We start from the raw sequence: 18674 nt of genomic DNA on the forward strand, positions 1-18674 counted from the left end.
GTAACCGCGACCCACTTACCCACGGGCGGCGTTGGGGTAGCGTGTGATTCGCGATTTTGTGATGCGGGGAATGGAGCCGAACGCAATTGGAACGAGTGGTTTCGTAATGAAGTGCTGCTTGACATTACACTGATCATATCGCTCTACTCTTCGTGCTTTCGTGCTTGTGTGAGGCACTGGAGGCGTAAATGCAGCGCCTACAAACTTGGTGGTAAAACTCAAGTGGGGACAACTTTGCATGTCCAGGACAGGCGATCTCGCTCAGAGCGTTTACGAGGGGGCCTGGTTCAAGCCTCTGCAATCAAACTGGTACTCGTCCGGGCTGTCTTGAGGTTGCCTTGCCTTGCGTGAACACGAACGAAGCACACCTTCGAGGTTGCTGCTGTAAGTGCTGTTGCAATAAGCCTTACCTCGTCACTGCGTGGAAGCGTCCGCCCACGCTTCACCTCGCCTGGAAAGCGGTGTTTATCGAGCCCTTTGTCCACGCGATGCCATTGACCGGCTATCGTTGATACCTACTTCAGAAAGCCAGCGAGGGCGATGCGCTGAACGCGCCTAAGAGGAAGGCCGCTACAAGCCTACAAGTCTACAAGTCGTGCGGTAAGCAGAACTGCTGCTGGCGATGGCCACAGGCCGCTTTTGACAACTGAACCGAGGACAGGCTTGTGCGGTGGTGCAGACACTTGAATCGGTCAGCGAGAGGCAACTGGGTTACTCACCGATATGCTCTCTCACGACGGCCCCACCTCACTTTTCCTTTCGCATCGAAGCGCGCAAGCCACTCCACGCAACACTCAGCGGCACAACAACGACTCGGTCTCCACCACGATGTCGAGACTGCCTCGCACATTGATCGACCTGGGGTACCCCACTTCCAACCGCGTCGACATGGTCGCTGAAACTCCTCGGCCACCGCTGGATCTGGGCATCGCCAACGTGACAAGAACTGCCACCGCGCACAAGTCCACCCCGTATCATGGCATGCCAACGGACCCGTACCGCCAGATCCCGATCCTGCAGTCAGAACAACCACGCCAATTCTCCTTTGACATTTGCACCGATCCGCACCAAGGCGACAAAGCCACCGAAATCCGGCTCTTCAGCTTCCAGCGCCCGCACATGAGAGCGTTCCACTACTCGTGGCTGTCCTTCTTCATTGCATTCTTCGGGTGGTTCTCCATCCCACCGCTCATGCCCACGATCAAGAAGCAGCTCAAGCTCACGGAAGACCAAGTGTCGAACTCCAACATCGTCTCGCTCGCCAGCACCATCCTCGGCCGTCTCATTGTAGGACCGCTGTGCGATCGCTACGGGGCTCGTAGTGTGCAAGCTGTGCTCTTGGTCGTTGGAGCACTTCCTGTGGCCTCAGCAACGCTTGTGACGAGCTATACTGGGTTAATGTTGGCGAGGTTCTTCATTGGTCTCGTCGGCTGCACTTTCGTGGCCACTGCGTACTGGACATCAACTATGTTCTCGCGCGAGGTCGTTGGCAGCGCCAATGCCATTTCGTGCGGCTGGGGAAACCTGGGCGCCGGAGTGACGTACTTGGTGACGCCCCTAGTTTTCGATCTGATCACTGTGAACAACACGATTTCGGACAACTACGGGTGGAGGATAGCGCTACTGTTCCCTGCCATCCTGATGGTCGCAATTGGAATTTGCACGTACTTGTTCTCGGACGACTGTCCGCAGGGCAACTACGTCGACTTGAAGCGCAACCACGTCATGGCAGACCGCGCCAAGTCGGAGCTGTACTACGGCTTCATGGCCGTGGCCAGACAACCGGTCGCTTGGATCCTCGCCTTCCAGTACGCCTGCTGCTTCGGTGTGGAGCTGCAAGTGCACAACGTGTTGAGTCTCTACTACTACGAGGACTTCAAACGACCGCACTGCGACCCGTCCACCGCCGAAGATGCGTGTCGCTTGCTGACTCAGACCAAGGCCAGCGTGATCTCGTCCTGCTTCGGACTCATGTGCATCTTCGCCCGAGCGATCGGAGGCTACGCTTCGGACGTGGCCAACCGGCACTACGACATGAAGGGCCGCATCTCGATGCAATTGGTCTGCCTCGCCTTCCAAGCGCTGTTCTTGTACCTCTACAGCCACATTCGCGTGCTGGCGTGGAGCATCCCGTGCCTCGTCGTCTTCGGCTTCTTCGCCCAGGCATCCACGGGCACCACGTACGGCATCGTGCCCTACGTCTGCCCCGAGTACACGGGCGTGACGTCCGGCATCGTCGGCGCTGGCGGGAACATGGGCGGCCTGGCATGGGGGCTGCTCTTCAAGGGTGTCGGCAGTCGGGCCAGGTCGTTCAAGTACCTGAGCTTCTTCGTGGCCTCGTCCGCTGTCTCCTCCGTGCTCATCCAGATCCACAACGAGCGCTCTCTCTGGTCCCGGGGCGGCGAGGTGACCGCCCCAGCTCGGTAAAATACATTAAAACCCAAATGCACCTTGATTGGTCCGACAACTTCAACAGCAACTTGCCCCGTCACTAAACCGCGCAGCCAGTCACTAAACCGCCGCAAGTTCACGTGCGCCACACCGGTCTGCTGCCGAAACGACTGGAGCCCAACCAACCACTTCGGGCTTTGACACACGAGCCGCAGTCCGCTACCTGTGCCTAGTTGTCTCCCTACGTCTCCCCAGCCTTCCCAGAGCCTTCCTACAAGATGCCGACCAAGCGCGTGAAGGGCAAGAAGAAGCTCAAGTCCATCAAGGCCAAGCAGACCGATGCCATGGGCAGCAAGCGCCGCCTGGCCAAGCTGGGCAAGGAGCAGCGCAAGGGCATGCGCGGCTCGGCCGCCAACTACATGACGCGCAGCCAGGCGCTCAAGCGGCTGCAGGTGACGCTCAAGGACTTCCGGCGGCTGTGCATCCTCAAGGGCATCTACCCGCGCGAGCCCAAGAAGAAGCCCTCGGGCAAGGACAAGACGTACTACTACGTCAAGGACGTGATGTTCCTGGCGCACGAGCCCGTGCTGGACAAGTTCCGCGAGTTCAAGACCTTCATGAAGAAGGTCAAGAAGGCCATGGGCAAGAAGCACTACGAGGACGCCAAGCGCAAGCACGCCAACCGCCCCACGTACGAGCTCGACCACATCGTCAAGGAGCGCTACCCGCGCTTCGTGGACGCGCTGGGCGACCTGGACGACGCGCTGTGCCTCGTGCACCTGTTCGCACTCATGCCCACGGGCAACGGCGTCCACGCCGAGGTCACCGCCGTGTGTCTGCGCCTCGTGCGCGAGTGGCAGAACTACGTCGTGGCCACGCGCGCGCTCACCAAGGTCTTCGTGAGCATCAAGGGCATCTACTACCAGGCCAACGTGCAGGGCCAGACCGTCACGTGGCTCGTGCCCCACCAGTTCACCCCCACCGTGGACAAGCGCGTGGACGTGCGCGTCATGCTCACCTTCCTCGAGTTCTACGAGGTGCTGCTCAAGTTCGTCAACGCCCAGCTCTACATGCAGATCGGCGTGGCCTACCCGCCCAAGATCAACCTGCAGCTGGACGCGGCGGGCGCGCAGCTCGCGGCGCTCGAGCTGGAGCGCGTCAAGGAGGACGAGGACGAGGACGTGGAGGACGCCGAGGACACGGACGAGCAGCAGCAGGAGGAGGCCCACAAGGACATCTCCCAGCAGCAGAAGGACTCCGAGAAGCGTATCAAGACGCTCGGTGGCGCCTTCGCCAAGGACGTTGCCAACCCGGTTGACGAGTACGATGAGGATGAGGACGAGGCCTCGTACGGCGAGATGAGCGAGCCTCTGGAGGCCGCGTTTGCCTCGAACCAGCTTGCTGCGCAGATTTACAGCGAGCAGCGTAAGGAGCGCAGCGAGAAGAGCCTTTTCAGCGGCCTGACCTTCTTCTTGTCTCGTGAGGTGCCTTCCGCCACCCTGGAGCTGGTGCTGCGCTCGCACGGCGCTACGCTTGGCTGGGACGGCGCTGGCTCGCCTTTCGACGAGAAGAGCACTCGTATCACGCACCACATCATGGATCGCCCGCACCAGGGCCACCGTTACTTCAACCGCGAGTACGTGCAGCCGCAGTGGGTGTTCGACTCGGTCAACAACGGCATTCTGCTGCCGCTGACGCGTTACGTCCCTGGAGCGGAGCTGCCGCCTCACCTTTCGCCTTTCGTGAACGACGAGCAGGAGGGCTACACCCCCGAGTACCGCAAGGAGCTGGAGAAGCTCAAGTCGGCCTCGCAGGTGCTGCGCGAGGTTGGCGCCGTGGGCGACGAGGGCGCTTCAGACTCCGAAGACGAGGATGCCGAAGAGCAGGAGGAGGCCTATGCTGCTGACCTCAAGGCCGAGATGGACGGCAAGGATGCTGAGAAGGAGGGCGGTGATGATGATGAAGAGGAGGAAGATGATGAAGAGGAGGAGGAGGAAGAAGAAGGCGACGATGAGAAGGATGACACGGAAGAGGCAGAGGAGGAGGAGGAGCAGGAGGAAGAGAAGACGTCGTCGCTGAAGCGCAAGGCCGACACCACCACCGAAAAGAAGTCGAAGCGCGCCAAGAAGGAGGAGGAAGCCGCGGAGCTTAAGGAGCTGGCTAAGACCATGATGTCGAAGAAGGCCAAGCGTCTGTACGACCGCATGCAATACGGTCTGGGCAAGAAGGCCGACAAGATTCAGAAGCTCGAGGACAAGCGCGCCAAGGTCGAGGCCGAGAAGGAGAAGTCCAAGGAGGTCGAGAGCACATCGAGCAAGGAGGTCTCCAAGAAGCGTAAGCGGAAGACCAAGGGCAAGAACGCCAATTAGACTTAAGTGCCAATGTATTCATTCGTTCACACAACTCCACATGCGTTGACTAGCTTAACGTTAGACTGACTCGTTGGTAAATGTGGCGGCAAGCCCGGCCTGAGCTTTCAAGTGCTGTGCTCTGAACTACTTCTACTAACGTAGTAGTAATATACGACTGCACGTGAAGGAGAAATACGAAGACATTGGAGATGCTCGTGTTCTCTGGTTGGTGCTCTGGTATGTCACGAACATAGTATTTCGTTACGGCGTTGAGGCAACTCTGATCGTGAATAGATACGCCAGCTGGACGAAACCCAAACTCACCAACGCGGCGCCCATATCAATTCACCACTATACGCAAATGAATTCCAGTGGGATACAATGCCCATCGATGCTCCGCTTAGAATATCTTGCCTCCGAACATGTACCGCCTGAGCAGTGAAGATCACCAGTGGGATATCTGTGGTTTGCACCGCTCTACAAGTCTCGAACATTGTGGCGTCGGTTTTGCCCCAAAACAGCAATCGTACGGCTAGTCCCTACGCCGCCTTGGCTTCGGCTTGCCATTTCTTTCGGAGCTTTTTTGCCAACTGTGATATCTTATCATTGCTATCGACATCAAGCACGGGAAGACGCGTATACAAGTTAGATCTGTCCACGAGATCGTGCAGTGAAAGCCCCAGGAAAGCTTACCTGGACTTGCGCAGTTTGGATACAGAGATGCCGACCTTGGACTCTATGATGTCCCGGGTATTCAGCGCCATGCTATGCAATTGTTCAAGCGCAGCCAACTGCTTGCTTTGAACCTTGCGCTCGTCCGCACCATCACTCTGCAGCTCCAAGACTCGAATAAGGGTCTTGAGAGTTTTGAGGTGATCGGAACCCGAATCTGCTATGCACACCAAACAAGGTACCGCCGGAAGTTAGACGCCAGGTATATTGCAGACAATGCTGCTAAGCATCGTACCACTGTCGGCATTAATTTGCTTGATCCACTTTTGCCGAAGATCATGGGCTTTGGCGGAAACCTTGTCATTACTGAAAACCACGACAGAACACACCACTTAGACACCGCATGATAGAGGCGATCCAAGGATAAAGCACGATTACGGTTACTTACCCGTGCTGGCGCAGCTTGGACACCGCGCGCGCGAGTCCTGTCTTCTTCAAGTGATCCATTGTCAGGGGCATCTACAGTACGCATGGGGTAGTCATACACATAGTTAGTTGAGTGCCGAAAAGACGGCTGAGCACTCGTGCAAACTCACCTCGTCCAGCAGGTTCAAGCACACAAGCATCTCATCGTGAGAGGTTTCTGAGTTCTCCAGTTTCTGCTTGTGGCTTAGAATTTCTTCCTCCGTGATGGGCTTTGGAGCTGGAACCATGTCCTCGACATCCCATTTCTTCACTAAGAGCGAGACGAGCTCGGCGATGTTTGATGACCGATGCGCCCTCAGCTTAACCAGTCTAGGCTGTAGAGTCGAAGCCGCCAGCACGTCCTTGTCTACAGTGTCAAAGGCCTTCAGCGAGTTCAGCACATCCATGATCTTAGGCTCCAAGTCGAGTGCCAACGACAGGTTTTTGGACGCTGCCTCGAGCTGCGTCTTTGTCCGCTCAAGCTCGTTCGCGCGAGCAGCTTCCTCATCGATGGCGAGTTCCGCTTCCTTCTTCACCACAGCATCGGGAGTAACAGGCACAGCGGCCTCGTTCGCTTCCACCTTGACGTTCGACTTGACATCAGCGGTAGGAGTGGCTGCCGACTCGTCAGGGGCTGTCGAAGCCGAGTCGCCCCCATCCTCCTCCTCCATAGACGCGATCACGCGCGCGACGCCCTCCTTGATCGACGCCTTGTGGTGGCGCAGATCCATGTGCAGCCGGTCCTCGAGCTGCTTGCGCACCGACTTGGTCGTCATTTCCTCAAACGGGCAGTTGACCAGGATCCAGCGGATCTCCTTCTCCAGCAGAATGCTCAGCTGCTCCGAGGTCATGTCGGCCGGCGGGGGCGGCTTCTTCTCGTCGGCCTCCTTCTTCACCGCCACGGGCTCGCTCTTGACGTCCGTCTGCTCCGCCGTCTTGGCCACCTTGGCGGGCGAGGCGTTCTTGGCGTCGCTGGCGGCGTCGCTCTTGCGTTTCTTGTCGTCGTCGTCCTTGCCCTTGGTCTTCTTGGTCTTTTTGTCCTTCTTGTCCTTCTTCTCGCGCTCCCTTTTCTCCTTCCTGTCCTTCTTCTCGCGCTCCTTCTTCTCCCTCTTCTCCCTCTTCTCGCGCTCCTTCTTGTCCTTCTTGTCCTTGGCGGCCTTCTTCCTGTCCTCCTTCTTCTTCCTGCGCTTCCTGTCCTCGTCCGAGCCCTCGGCGTCCTCGTCATCCTCGGGCGCGTCGCCGTCGTCCACGTCCATGGGCTCGGCGTCCTCGTCCTCGTCGTCCTCCGGGTCCTGGGCCATCTCCTGCGGCACGAGCTCGGGCGGCGGCGGCTCCAGCGTCGGGTCCAGGTCGGACGGCACCATGTGCTGCGGCAGGCGGATGTCCTCGGGCTGCGACAGGTACTCCTCGGCCTCCTGCACGGCCTCCAGCAGCTCCTCCATCACGCCCTTCTTCTTGGACAGGTGCTTGGGGTGGCCCTTGAGGAACTGGTCCTTCTGCGCGCAGTCCCAGGGGCGCAGCACGCCCTTCTTGAGCCCCACGAGCGAGCTGTCAAAAATGTCAAAAATTGGCAACGCGCAACTAACTGTCAAGAACCGGGCCGAGTTTTTGACAGCCACCCCCTATTTTTGACAAAAAAAATAAAAAAAAATAGTCGACAACTAGACGTACAAGTCGTGCGAGCCGAAGTAGTAGACGACGATGAAGTCGTCCGGGAAGTCGCGCGCCTTCTTGAGGATCTTCTTGTGGCCGCTGCCCAGCAGGTGCAGCGTCGGCCGCAGCTTGGTCACGTCGCAGATGTACACGGGCCACCACGGGTAGCCCTCCAGGATGTACCAGCCCACCGAGTTGGGCACGATCTCCTCCGCCATGGCCGTCGCCGCTACAGTAGAACGCTCCTCCTTTTGGCGCCGTTGGGCTCTTGACCGAGTGATGCCCGTCGAGGACGACAATAGGCTAAAAATGCGTGCAGACATGTAGCCATCTTTAACGTACTGACGCAGACCTAACAGCGTCCATCCGATACAATACTCCATCCGCCCTAGCCCTATCCGAGTTGTAGGCTGTTCGTCTCGGCAAAGTGCGACTGCTATTTCAGTGTGTGCTGCGAGTACTGCTTTTCTGGTGTGCGCCACACGGATCCGTCCGTTGGGTGGCTGTGGATCCTTTGCCCCCCCTATCCATAGCAGATATCTTTGCATCTTAGAATTTGTCGCTAAAGAGCCAAGATGCCTTCGGACGACGAGCGCAGTGTGAGCGACGTGAGCGACGTGGAGGAGGAGGTGCAGGCGCCCGCCGAGGAGGTGGAGGACTGCAGCAACTCGGACGTGGTCACCAAGTACCGCCTGGCCGCCGAGATCGCGCAGTCGGCGCTCGAGGGCGTGCTGGCGCAGCTCGAGGCCGGCAAGGACGTGGTGGAGCTCTGCAAGTTCGGCGACCTGATCGTGGAGCAGCGCTGCGCCGCCATCTTCAAGAGCAAGAAGATCGACAAGGGCGTGGCCTTCCCCACGTCCATCTCGGCCAACGAGGTCATCTGCCACTTCTCGCCGCTGCCGAACGAGTCGCTCGCGCTCAAGGCCGGCGACTGGGTCAAGATCGACCTGGGCTGCCACATCGATGGCTACATCGCCGTGGTGGCCCACACGGCCGTCGTGCCCGCCGAGGGCTCGGCCGCCGCCGCCGAGTTCCCGGAGCTCCAGGGCGAGGAGGCCGACGTGCTCAAGTGCGCGCACGACGCCGTGGAGCTCTGCGCGCGCCTGATCAAGCCGGGCAACACGAACCTGCAGGTGACCGAGGCGCTGACCAAGCTCGAGGAGTCGTACGGCGTCAAGAGCCTGCAGGGCACGCTCATGCACCAGCTCAAGCGCTTCGTGATCGACGGCAACAAGGTCATCGCGCAGAAGATGGACGTGGAGAACCGCACCCCCAAGGTGACGTTCGAGCCCAACGAGGTCTACACCATCGACGTGTGCTACACCACCGGCAGCGAGAAGCCCGTGAACAGCGAGCGCCGCACCACGGTCTTCAAGCGCCAGGTGGACAAGCAGTACCGCCTCAAGATGAAGGCCTCCCGCTACGTGTTCAAGGAGATCAACAGCAAGTTCCCGACGCTGCCCTTCACGATCCGCGCCTTCGAGGACGAGAGCCAGGCCCGCATGGGCGTCGTCGAGTGCGTCAAGCACGACCTGCTGCAGGCCTACCCGATCCTGGAGGGCCGTCCCGGCGACAAGGTGGCGCACTTCAAGGTCACGGTGCTGCTGCTGCCCAGCGGCACCACCAAGATCACGGGCCTCGCCTTCCCGGGCGACCGCGTGCACTCGGAGAAGACCGTAGACGAGGAGACCGCCAAGATCCTTGCTTCCTCCCTCAAGAAGAAGAACAAGAAGAAGAAGAAAAAAACGACCGCGTAAGTCGTCTCCTTCTCCCGCCCGTCTCCCGTCTCCCGTCCCTCCGCCCGCGGTTGGCTGTAGCTGTACCGAACGCTCAGTGCAGCGGCGGTAGGGGCGAGCGACACGGCGGTGGCGCTTCCTTCCTTTCAGCCTTCGAGCGCTAGCGGCAGGCTGGAGCGACGGCGAAGCAAGCGAATCGGGGAAAATAGTCGCAGCGTGGGTTTCTCGTCCTTCTTCTTTTCCTTGCGGCTGCTGCCGCAGCAGCTTTGCCTAGAGCGTAGGCGAAGGAGGAAGCCAATAGCTCGTTCCTTCGGAAAGCAGTAAGATATTTCCTTTTCCCCCTCGGACTCCCAACTCTATCGGCACCTGCGTGTCTTCGCCATTATTGGTACATGTTCATGAACAGCTAAGCTGCGTATTTCGTTCACAATGGAGAGTGCAGGTGAGACGATCACTCTTGTTCAACTTCAACTACCACAAGATGTTGATTAACAACTACGACAAGATGTTTGATTAACAGCATTATGTGCATGAACATGAACGCTTTTACCAGTCCAGCGTGGCGTGTGATGGCGCCTTCACCTCTGGGGATGCAGGATGGTCGTCTTCCTTGGCAACGAACTTGGAGGTCGCTAGACGAGCATCCACCACGTCCGTGGGGGGTAGCAGCACGTAAACAACGCCGTCCTCCTCCTTGGCCTCGAAGGTCTGCACACGCAGGTCCTCTCCGCTGAGGCACCAGCCGTCGGACAGGTCGAAGTTGCGCTTGTGCATGGGGCACGCCACCTTGGGCCGGCCGTCTTGGTCTCCCACGATGCCCTGCGCCAGCACGAACGAGTGGGAAGGGCACATGTTCTGTGTAGCGTACCACGAGACCTTCTCGATGCCGTTGCAGCTCTCCACGATGTTGAAGATCGCCAACTGCGACTCGCCGTACAGCACAGCGCCGCCGCCGTTCACGTCGAAGAGGTCCTTACTGCCGAAGGAGACCCACTCCGAGTCGTCCAGATCGGCAAGCACGGAGGTGGAAGATGCTGGAGATGACGACTCGGTGCCGGTGGGGCTGCTGCTACCGCCTCGAGGCTTGCCGTGCGCCACAAATGTGGTGGGCATCCGCTGGTCGCGCACGGTGTGCATGCGGACCTCCTTTTGCGTCTTGTTGGTGTTCTTGAACTGCGCAAACTGAGCCATCAGCTCGGGCGACTCGATCACCTTCTTCCACTCGCACTCGAACGTGCCCACCAGATAGTTCATCTGCTTCTCCAACGTGGCGCAAATGCCCAGCGAGTCCTGCATGACAACGCGTCGGAGCTGCTCGATCCCGCCTTCAAGCGCGTCCAGCCACTTGGACGTGCGTTGCAGGCGATCGGCAGTCATGATGTAGTACATGATGTACCGATCCAAGTACTTGACAGCCAAATCCTGCGGAACATCCGACGCCAGCAGTGTTGCATGACGAGGGTTGGTGCCGCCGTTGCCGCCGACGTAGACATTGTAGCCCTTGTCAGTGGCGATACAGCCGAAGTCCTTGCCCCGAGCTTCTGCACACTCGCGGGTGCAGCCAGAGACGCCTCCCTTCAGTTTGTGAGGCGAGCGGATGCCGCGGTAGCGGTTCTCAAGGAAGATTGCGAAGCCGACAGAGTCCTGCTGGCCGAATCGACACCAAGTCGTGCCGACACAGCTCTTTACTGTGCGCAACGACTTGCCGTACGCATGACCCGACTCGAATCCTGCATCCACCAGCATCCGCCAGATCTCCGGTAGATCCTGCTTCTGCGCGCCGAAGAGATCCACCCGCTGCCCGCCGGTAATTTTCGTGTACAGGTCGAACTTCTTCGCCACCTGGCCCAAGACAATGAGCTTGTCCGGCGTGATCTCCCCACCAGCGACGCGAGGAACAACCGAGAACTGTCCTGACTTCTGCAAGTTGGCCAGGAACCGATCGTTGGAGTCTTGCAGTGGAGCACGATCTCCTTTGAGGATATGTCCATTCTGAAGGCTCGCGAAGATTGAAGCCATGGTAGGCTTGCAGATTTCGCAACCAAAACTTCGAGAATCGTGTTGCTTGCGGCCGTGCTTGGCTAAAACCTCGGAGAATGTTGAGTATTGCTCAACTTGAATGATTTGGTAGAGCTCCTGGCGTGAGTAAGCGAAGTGCTCGCAGAGTGACTTGTCCACTGCAGTGCCAGCAGCAACAAGTTCGGCCTCCAGAATGTCCTTCACCATGGGAATGCAGCCCCCACAGCCTGTCCCAGCGTTGCAGACCATCTTCACGTCACCGAGTTTGGTCAGCTTCTTCTCCTTGATGGCTTTGCAGATATCGCCCTTGCTCACGTTGTTGCACGAACAAACTTGCGCTTCGTCCGGGAGGTCAAGCACGGAATTACCACCGCCACCGCCTCGCTTCCCGAGAAGAATTTCGTTTGGTGGGTCGGTCAGCGGCTTTGTGTCTTTCTGTTTGTACATCAACGAGAGGCGCACGAAGTCGTTTGTGTCGCCGACAAGGATGCCACCGAGCAGTTTCTTGCCGTCAGCTGAAAAGAAGAGCTTCTTGTACACCTTTTCCAACGGATTGTTGTAAGTGAGTGCCTCGAACGGCTCCTTGATGAACTCTGGGAAGTAGTCACCGAACGATCCAACCTCCATCCCCATGAGCTTCAGCTTAGTGGAGATGTCACCTCCGGGGAATGCGATACGGTCTTCGAGGGCACCACGCGTGAAGTTCATGGCCAGAGTGTCGGCCATTTCGTATCCAGGAGCAACCAGACCGTACGTGACATTGCGGTGTGAAATGCATTCGCCCAGGGCGTACACCCCCGGTGTGCTGCACTCCAAGTAGTCGTCGATGAGAATGCCTCCTCGCTTAGCCAGTTCCAGGCCGCTGGAGTGCGCGAGCTCGTCGCGCGGCTTGATTCCAGTCGCGAAAATGATCATGCACACATCGTCGAACCGTTCGCCGTTGGTGAACTGTACAGCCTCGACGCCGTTCTCTTCAGTGCCGATGATCTCTTGAGTGGACTTGCCGTACAGTACATCGATCCCGAACTTGTTCACGATCTCGTTGTGGAGTACCTTTGCACCATCGGCATCGAGTTGGCGTGACATGAGTTGGGTGCCGCGGTTAATGATTCTCACGGATACCTTCAGGTCGTGAACGGCCTTGGCAGCTTCGAGACCCAGCAGTCCGCCGCCAACCACCAGTGCGTATTTCTTGGGACTGCCGGCTGCTTCCAGTTGGGCCTGCTTCTCGCCGTGGGCAATGATGCTGTTTAGATCCGCGATCGAGCGGTACACGAACACTCCGCGCAAGTTCGTGCCGGGCAGTGTGGGTACCAGTGCGCTGGCGCCCGTGGCGATCACCACGCGGTCGTAGGGCACTTCAAACTGCAGTTCTCCCTTCGGTACATCGTCACCGAGGCGCTGGCACAGCACCTTCTTGTTGGTCGTGTCGAGAGCGAGCACTTGAGCGTTGGTCAGCAGTTCAATGTCGTTCTCCGCGTACCAGTTGGGCGGGGCCAGCTTGAGCTTGTCGATGCTCAGGTGCTCGAAGTACTCGGTGAGCAGCATGCGGTTGTAGTGCTGGATGGGCTCCTCGCCGATGGAGACGAGGGCGTAGCGCTTGCTCGTGTCGTACTTGCGAAGCCGCTCCAGGAAGCGGTGGCCCGCCATGCCGTTGCCCACGACCACCACCACCTCCTTCTTAGCGTCGGCCATGATACGTCGATTGGAGCTCCACGCAGCGAATTTGAAATTGAGTTCAAGGGAGGAGGTCAATCGCCTCGACTCGAGCTGCGGGTGCTGGCCGTCCGTTATCCTGGAAGCGGGTGACGTAGGCACGCGGTGTTGCCGTTTCCGCGCTGTGACGCGCAACCAGCGCCCAATCGAGTGCCAAGGCAACTTCAGAAAGTTGGTCCATCTGGTCGAGCGTAAACGATGCGGGGATGGGCGCGATGTTGGCGCTTGGAGTGAGTCATCGCTAAAACTCTTTGAACGCGCTGCTTGTTTGCCTGGGGAGGAATCACTCTTGAGGCTTGCTGTACACTCGGCGCTGCAGCGTAGTGGTTATATCTTCGTTGAGACAAGGGCAACAAGGTGCAAGGCCAAGCTGGTTGAGCTGTGCGGCCGCGCATCGCAGTGGCGCGTCTAGCCTGTCACCGCCAGAAACGCTTTGAATTTCGCACCACAGTTGGAACGCTACGAATGACTTTGATAGTTTTAGGAGTACTGTACAGTGCAGCTTCTTCGCTTCCTCGAGCGGCCTAGAACACGGTGATCTGCGTCTTGAGGTCGTAGTTCAACTTGGCCAGCGCCGGCTTGCAGGCGTACTCGATCATGCCCTCGGGACCACACATCCCCACGTGGTCAGCGTCGGAGCCGATGATGTTCTGCACCATGGCGAAGGTGATTCGACTTTTACCGTACGCCCATTTGCGGACGCTGAGGTCGTCCCTGTCCAGGCCCTCCAGGTTGGACAGCGTGTAGAAGATCCGGCATTGACCTGGCCGCAGCTTCTGCAGGGCCTCGAGCTCCTTTCGCAGCAGCAGGTCACGCTCCAAACGTACGCAATAGATCAGAGTTACCTTAGTCTGGTCCTTTGGACTCTCGAGGATGGCGCGCATGACTTGGTAAACGGGCGTTATACCAGTCCCACCGGCGATAAAGCCGAACTTCTTGGCGTGGAAGTTGGTCGACTCAAGAGAGAAGTTGCCCTCCCCATGATAGGTGAAGTGCCCTAGCGGTCCCTTGATCTGGATCTGCTGACCGAGGTGCAAGCCATCGAGGTACTGCGAAAAGAGTCCTCCTTCCGGGTGCACAGGGTTCTCGCCCGCAAAGTAGACCTTGATGAGGAAGGACACAAACCCTCGGTCTTCGTCGCTCTCCGATGAAATGGGCGTGTAGGCGCGCACGACAGTCTTACCGTTGATTTTGGCGTACAGGAACACATGATTGCCGACCGGAAGACCCAGTCGTAGCTCTTTGGCAGGCAGAGCAAACTTGAAAATGCGAGCGTCATGGCTGACCACCTCTCTCGAGATCAGCACAATAGGCACCTTGGTAGCGCCCTTGAGAGCCATGTCTGTTTCTTCGTGATCGGTCGAAGAGGAAGCCGTATCGCTGGCACCCAAGTCGTCGCCGGTACTTGGACAGCGACCGATGCAGTATTTCTTGAGCATCTGCCAAGCCTTCGTGGAGTGAATGCTCTCAAATTCGTCGGTACAATCTGTACCGCCGCACAGCAAGATGCTCGTGGCGCCACCAGGATGCTCATCGAGAAAAGGCGTAGCGTCGTACACGATCCCGCGGCAAATAAACCAGCAGCTCTCCTTGGTGTTGTGCTTGGCCACTTCGTCAGCAGAGATGAGAGGCAACCCACTCAGCTCATCTGGTGTCAGACCAGGCTTTGGCGTCGCAGCACTGCTTGCATCCCCAGCAGGCTCCACTTGTGGTTTTTTGCCACGAACGGGCTCTTCATTCTCGTTTGTCATGATTCGTTCCTTGGTCATCCACCCACCCTTCTGGTTGCCTGCCTGGGTAGGATGCTCGAACCGCAGTTGGTTAGAGTCTTCTTCGTGGTGGATCTTGACGCGATACCAGGGGTTGTTCATCATACCCATGACATTCCACGTTGGGAACTCGGGCATGAGATTCATCGAGCTATCCCAGGCTCGAACACATACTTCTCTCGCTCTCAGCAGGCTACCCACCGGGACTACCAGTTCGTAGTGCACCCAACACCACATTTTCCCGTAGGCGTTTGGTTTCTCGTCGTAAATGATGCGAGCTAGCTGCCACGTCGCGCCATCGTCCAGAGTCACCTCCACGCGGATAACGCGCCGACCGCCACCTGAATACGCGTACCCCTTGATCGTGTACGTATCGATGTCATTGACCGTGTCGTCTTCGCTGACAGCCAAGAGGTCGCCGTGGTTTGGCTCAATGACCGCGGCGTTGATGTTGAGCTCCATGATGGCGTAAGGCGACTTGGCCCACCAACCCTCCGCAGTTGCAGTCTCTGCTGTAAGGTGAGAGGGCAACACCCGATTATCCATGATGTGGTGGTGATTGTTAGACTCGCGGTCACTCACGTGAATCCGCGCGAGCCACTTCACCATGCGGCCACCGATGTGGCCCGGGATAATAAGTCGCACTGGGAAACCGTGATCGGGGGCGAGCAGCTCACCATTGGCCTTCCACGCCACCAGCACGTCACACGACGGATCAAGTGCTGTACTAGCTCGGATGCACGTGCCGTACTTGTCGTGCGGCAAGTCCTCGGTGCCTTCGAACCAGACCCACTGGGCCTTCTCCCGGTCGACGCCGCAAGCCGTGAGCAGCACGTGGAGAGGGACCCCCGTCCACTCCGCAGTGGAGCAGCCAGCAGCGCCCCAACTGAACCCGATTGTCTTCTTGATCATGTTCTGCTCCTTGCGGCGGTTGCCGGCGCACACGAGCAGCACGGGGAACGTCACCGTCTGCTCTGCGAAGGTGGCGACGAGCTCGTCCATGCCGAAGGTGCGCGGCCTCTTGACCAGTCCGTCAATGGAGAACGTGTGCGAGTCCCACCCGAGCCTCGGCACAGGGCCGTGGTTGCGCACGTAGTGCAGCGCCATGGGCGTGATGAAGGTGCTCGTGTACTTGAGCGGCGGCTCGCAGTTGAACGGGTGTCGCCCCGTCAGTCGGATGAGCTCCGGGTGCCGCGGGACCCACTCGTCGGGCGTGCCGACGTCCCGGGGATCGATCTGCGCCATGGTCTCACTTGCGGGGCAATTGCAATGTGAGCGCCATCATCCCGGACATGCGATGACTCATGCGCTCGGCGACAGGCAGCGCCGCATGCCCCTGCGCCGCCGTCGCGCGCGTTTCTATTGGCCGTCAAGTGTGCATCGACGTCAAGCAGCTTGCAGGCGCTTGCGGCTCAATTTCGGATGACTCACAGTCTCGGTCCTCGAGCTGGTGCCGCCGGGATGGGCCCCGCCCGAGCGTGAACATGGGCGCTTGGGCCGGTCGATGACGGCGGGGTCTTGGCCCGAACAGCGCCAACATCGCGGCGGACCTGCTGTTGATTGTGCTGCCATGGAGCGACGTTCGCCCGTACCGGCCCAGCGGACCGCGCGCGCGTCATGGCCTTGCGCGGCCAATCAACCGGCCGCTGCTGCTCACGCGCGGCTAGTCATTGCCGCACAAAGCGTTTCCCGGACGCACGACGACGCGAAAGCAGCTCCAGATCGGGGTGTACGACTCAAGTCAAGGCTCGCGTCAAGCCTCGACTGTGCTCATGGAGGTTTTTTTTCTCGGCTTGGCGGCGCTGCTGCGGAGTGCGAGGCGATGGGATCGGTCTCTACGGGCTCATTCCAAGCGAACCTCTTCAAGCTCGTGTGCCAATGGGAATTCAGGCTGACTCAAGTGAGGCCGAAACCTTCACGCGTGACGCGGCGAGTGTCGGCAAGTCCAGCCTCCCCCCCGTTCTGCTGCAGGGAGGTGAGCCCGCTGTACAGGAGAGCTCTGGCAGTACCGCCATGCTGGCGTTGCGGGTGACTCATACCACTTACAAAGTCTTTGAGTTTTGGTTGATGTCAAAAGCTCATTTTCCAATCCGCCTCGTGCTGCACACCACCACTGACAACAAACAACAACGATCACCGGCGCGATGCAATCGCAGGACCAGTACGCTGGACTGGTCTCACCTCCACTGCACGCAGACGATGCCGGCGTTCAACAGCGACGAACAACGTTCCCCATCCGAACGGACCCGCTGCAAGGCGACAAGGCCACGGAGATCAAGCTGCTGAGCGTGGCTCGCCCCCACATGAGGGCGTTCCACTACGCCTGGCTGTCCTTCTTCTTTGCCTTCTTCGGCTGGTTCTCCATCCCTCCACTGATGCCTACCATCAAGAAGCAGCTCGGGCTGACGGCCGACCAGGTCTCCAATTCCAACATCGTGTCAGTGGCGAGCACCATTCTCGGCCGCGCCGTGGGTGGCCCTTGTGCGATCGCTACGGCTCGCGAACCGTCCAGGCGGTACTGTTAGTCGTTGGTGCCATCCCCGTGGCTTCAGCCGCGCTCGTGACGAACTATACAGGACTGATGCTCGCTCGGTTCTTCATCGGTCTGGTCGGCTGCTCGTTCATCGCGACAACCTACTGGACCTCGACCATGTTCTCCAAAGAAGTGGTCGGGAGTGCAAACGCCCTCGCCGCTGGTTGGGGCAACCTCGGTGCTGGAGCTACGACACTGATCACGCCGCAGCTTTTCAACTTGGTCACCACGGGCGGCGCTCTGTCGGACAACATGGGGTGGCGTGTTGCCATTCTGTTCCCGGCCTTCTTCATGGTGGTCACCGGCGTCGCGCTCTACTTCAATTCAGACGACTGCCCCCAAGGACAATACAAGGACCTCAGGAAGAACAACACTATCGACATTGCCGCGACGAAACCTGCTGTCGACTTGAAACAGGGACTCGTGCATGTTGCCAAATTGCCAGTCACTTGGATTTTAGCATTCCAGTATGCCTGCTCCTTCGGCGTCGAACTCCAGGTGCACAACGTTCTCACAGAGCACTACTACGAGGACTTCACGTACTCGGACTGCGATCCTCTAACAGACCCGAGCGAGTGTCGTCGTCTGACTCAAAGTCGCGCCACTCTCATTTCATCCCTCTTTGGCTTGATGTGCTTGTTTGCCCGCGCACTTGGCGGGTATTTCTCTGACGTAAGCAACCGCCGCTGTGGTATGAAAGGCCGAATCGCTGTCCAGTTCCTCGCATTTGCTGGCCAAGCTGTCTTCTTGTACTTGTACAGCACGACCACGAACCTGTCCGCCAGCATCCCTCTCCTGGTCTTCTTCGGCATTTTCGTGCAGGCCTGCACCGGCAGTACCTATGGTATCGTTCCGTACGTGTTGCCATCGTTCACGGGGGCTACGTCCGGGTTTGTAGGGGCCGGCGGCAATGTCGGCGCACTTTGCTGGAGTCTGATGTTCAAAGGCATCGGCAACCGCGCGACATCGTTCAAATACCTGAGCATCTTCGTAGCGGCCGCCGCGGTCGCCACTTTTGGTATCAAGGTGCCGGGGAACGCAGCTCTCTGGGAGAAAGATAACTCGGTTCATGGTGGCCTGGCACCCACAGAGGTCGACGACGACAGCGTTCACAACGGGAAGGAGGCAGCGGCGTAAAGCAGCACTCCAAGGTATACGTTTATCCGATAACAATAGCATGGGTTTATTTTTCTAATGAAGTCTTGTCAAGCTATGTGTGAGCAATCTCCATACCTTGCGATGACTGGTGATCCGACAAAGTTAGGATAAGCTGCCTCTGTTGCCTACTGGTATTCATATCAGCGGGGAGCTTGCATTGTGGAACAAGGCGAGCTCTAACAATGAAAGCACTCGCACCACGGACGATGAG

General features: G+C 58.6%; 7 protein-coding genes across 9 annotated transcripts; 4 read left to right on the forward strand and 3 right to left on the reverse strand.

The window, feature by feature from the left end:
* Positions 1–1467: 1467 nt before the first annotated feature.
* Positions 1468–2427, forward strand: IUM83_02881 (Major Facilitator Superfamily (MFS) transporter; the record flags this gene model as incomplete). The annotated part of the gene is made up of 1 exon (XM_067926838.1): positions 1468–2427. One exon carries the CDS (start codon positions 1468–1470, stop codon positions 2425–2427), a length of 960 nt encoding a protein of 319 aa, XP_067784165.1.
* A 242-nt stretch (positions 2428–2669) lies between these two features.
* On the forward strand, positions 2670–4760 carry IUM83_02882 (Pescadillo-like protein; the record flags this gene model as incomplete). The annotated part of the gene is made up of 1 exon (XM_067926839.1): positions 2670–4760. The coding sequence occupies one exon, from the start codon at positions 2670–2672 to the stop codon at positions 4758–4760; it is 2091 nt and encodes a 696-aa protein (XP_067784166.1).
* Positions 4761–5281: 521 nt separating this feature from the next.
* Positions 5282–7750, reverse strand: IUM83_02883 (pescadillo-like protein; the record flags this gene model as incomplete). Its single annotated transcript, XM_067926840.1, has 6 exons — positions 5282–5351; positions 5436–5631; positions 5710–5780; positions 5863–5933; positions 6011–7427; positions 7551–7750. The coding sequence occupies 6 exons, from the start codon at positions 7748–7750 to the stop codon at positions 5282–5284; spliced, it is 2025 nt and encodes a 674-aa protein (XP_067784186.1).
* A 357-nt stretch (positions 7751–8107) lies between these two features.
* Positions 8108–9289, forward strand: IUM83_02884 (DNA-binding protein, 42 kDa; the record flags this gene model as incomplete). Its single annotated transcript, XM_067926841.1, has 1 exon — positions 8108–9289. One exon carries the CDS (start codon positions 8108–8110, stop codon positions 9287–9289), a length of 1182 nt encoding a protein of 393 aa, XP_067784167.1.
* Positions 9290–9814: 525 nt separating this feature from the next.
* IUM83_02885 (nitrite reductase [NAD(P)H], large subunit) lies at positions 9815–12982 on the reverse strand (the record flags this gene model as incomplete). Of its 2 annotated transcripts, none has more annotated exons than XM_067926843.1 (1): positions 9815–12982. In XM_067926843.1, the coding sequence occupies one exon, from the start codon at positions 12980–12982 to the stop codon at positions 9815–9817; it is 3168 nt and encodes a 1055-aa protein (XP_067784168.1). The 2 variants fall into 2 exon arrangements, with proteins under 2 accessions (XP_067784168.1, XP_067784169.1); XM_067926842.1 differs by having other exon boundaries at positions 9815–11287.
* A 545-nt stretch (positions 12983–13527) lies between these two features.
* Positions 13528–16017, reverse strand: IUM83_02886 (the record flags this gene model as incomplete). 2 transcript variants are annotated; one of them, XM_067926845.1, is made up of 1 exon in its annotated part: positions 13528–16017. In XM_067926845.1, the coding sequence occupies one exon, from the start codon at positions 16015–16017 to the stop codon at positions 13528–13530; it is 2490 nt and encodes an 829-aa protein (XP_067784170.1). The 2 variants fall into 2 exon arrangements, with proteins under 2 accessions (XP_067784170.1, XP_067784171.1); XM_067926844.1 differs by having other exon boundaries at positions 13528–14343.
* An 899-nt stretch (positions 16018–16916) lies between these two features.
* IUM83_02887 (Sporangia induced Major Facilitator Superfamily (MFS)) lies at positions 16917–18442 on the forward strand (the record flags this gene model as incomplete). Its single annotated transcript, XM_067926846.1, has 2 exons — positions 16917–17253; positions 17325–18442. The coding sequence occupies 2 exons, from the start codon at positions 16917–16919 to the stop codon at positions 18440–18442; spliced, it is 1455 nt and encodes a 484-aa protein (XP_067784187.1).
* Positions 18443–18674: the final 232 nt, after the last annotated feature.

Source organism: Phytophthora cinnamomi, assembly GCF_018691715.1.
Source record: "Phytophthora cinnamomi strain GKB4 chromosome Unknown Contig92, whole genome shotgun sequence".
Taxonomy (NCBI): Eukaryota; Oomycota; class Peronosporomycetes; order Peronosporales; family Peronosporaceae; genus Phytophthora; species Phytophthora cinnamomi.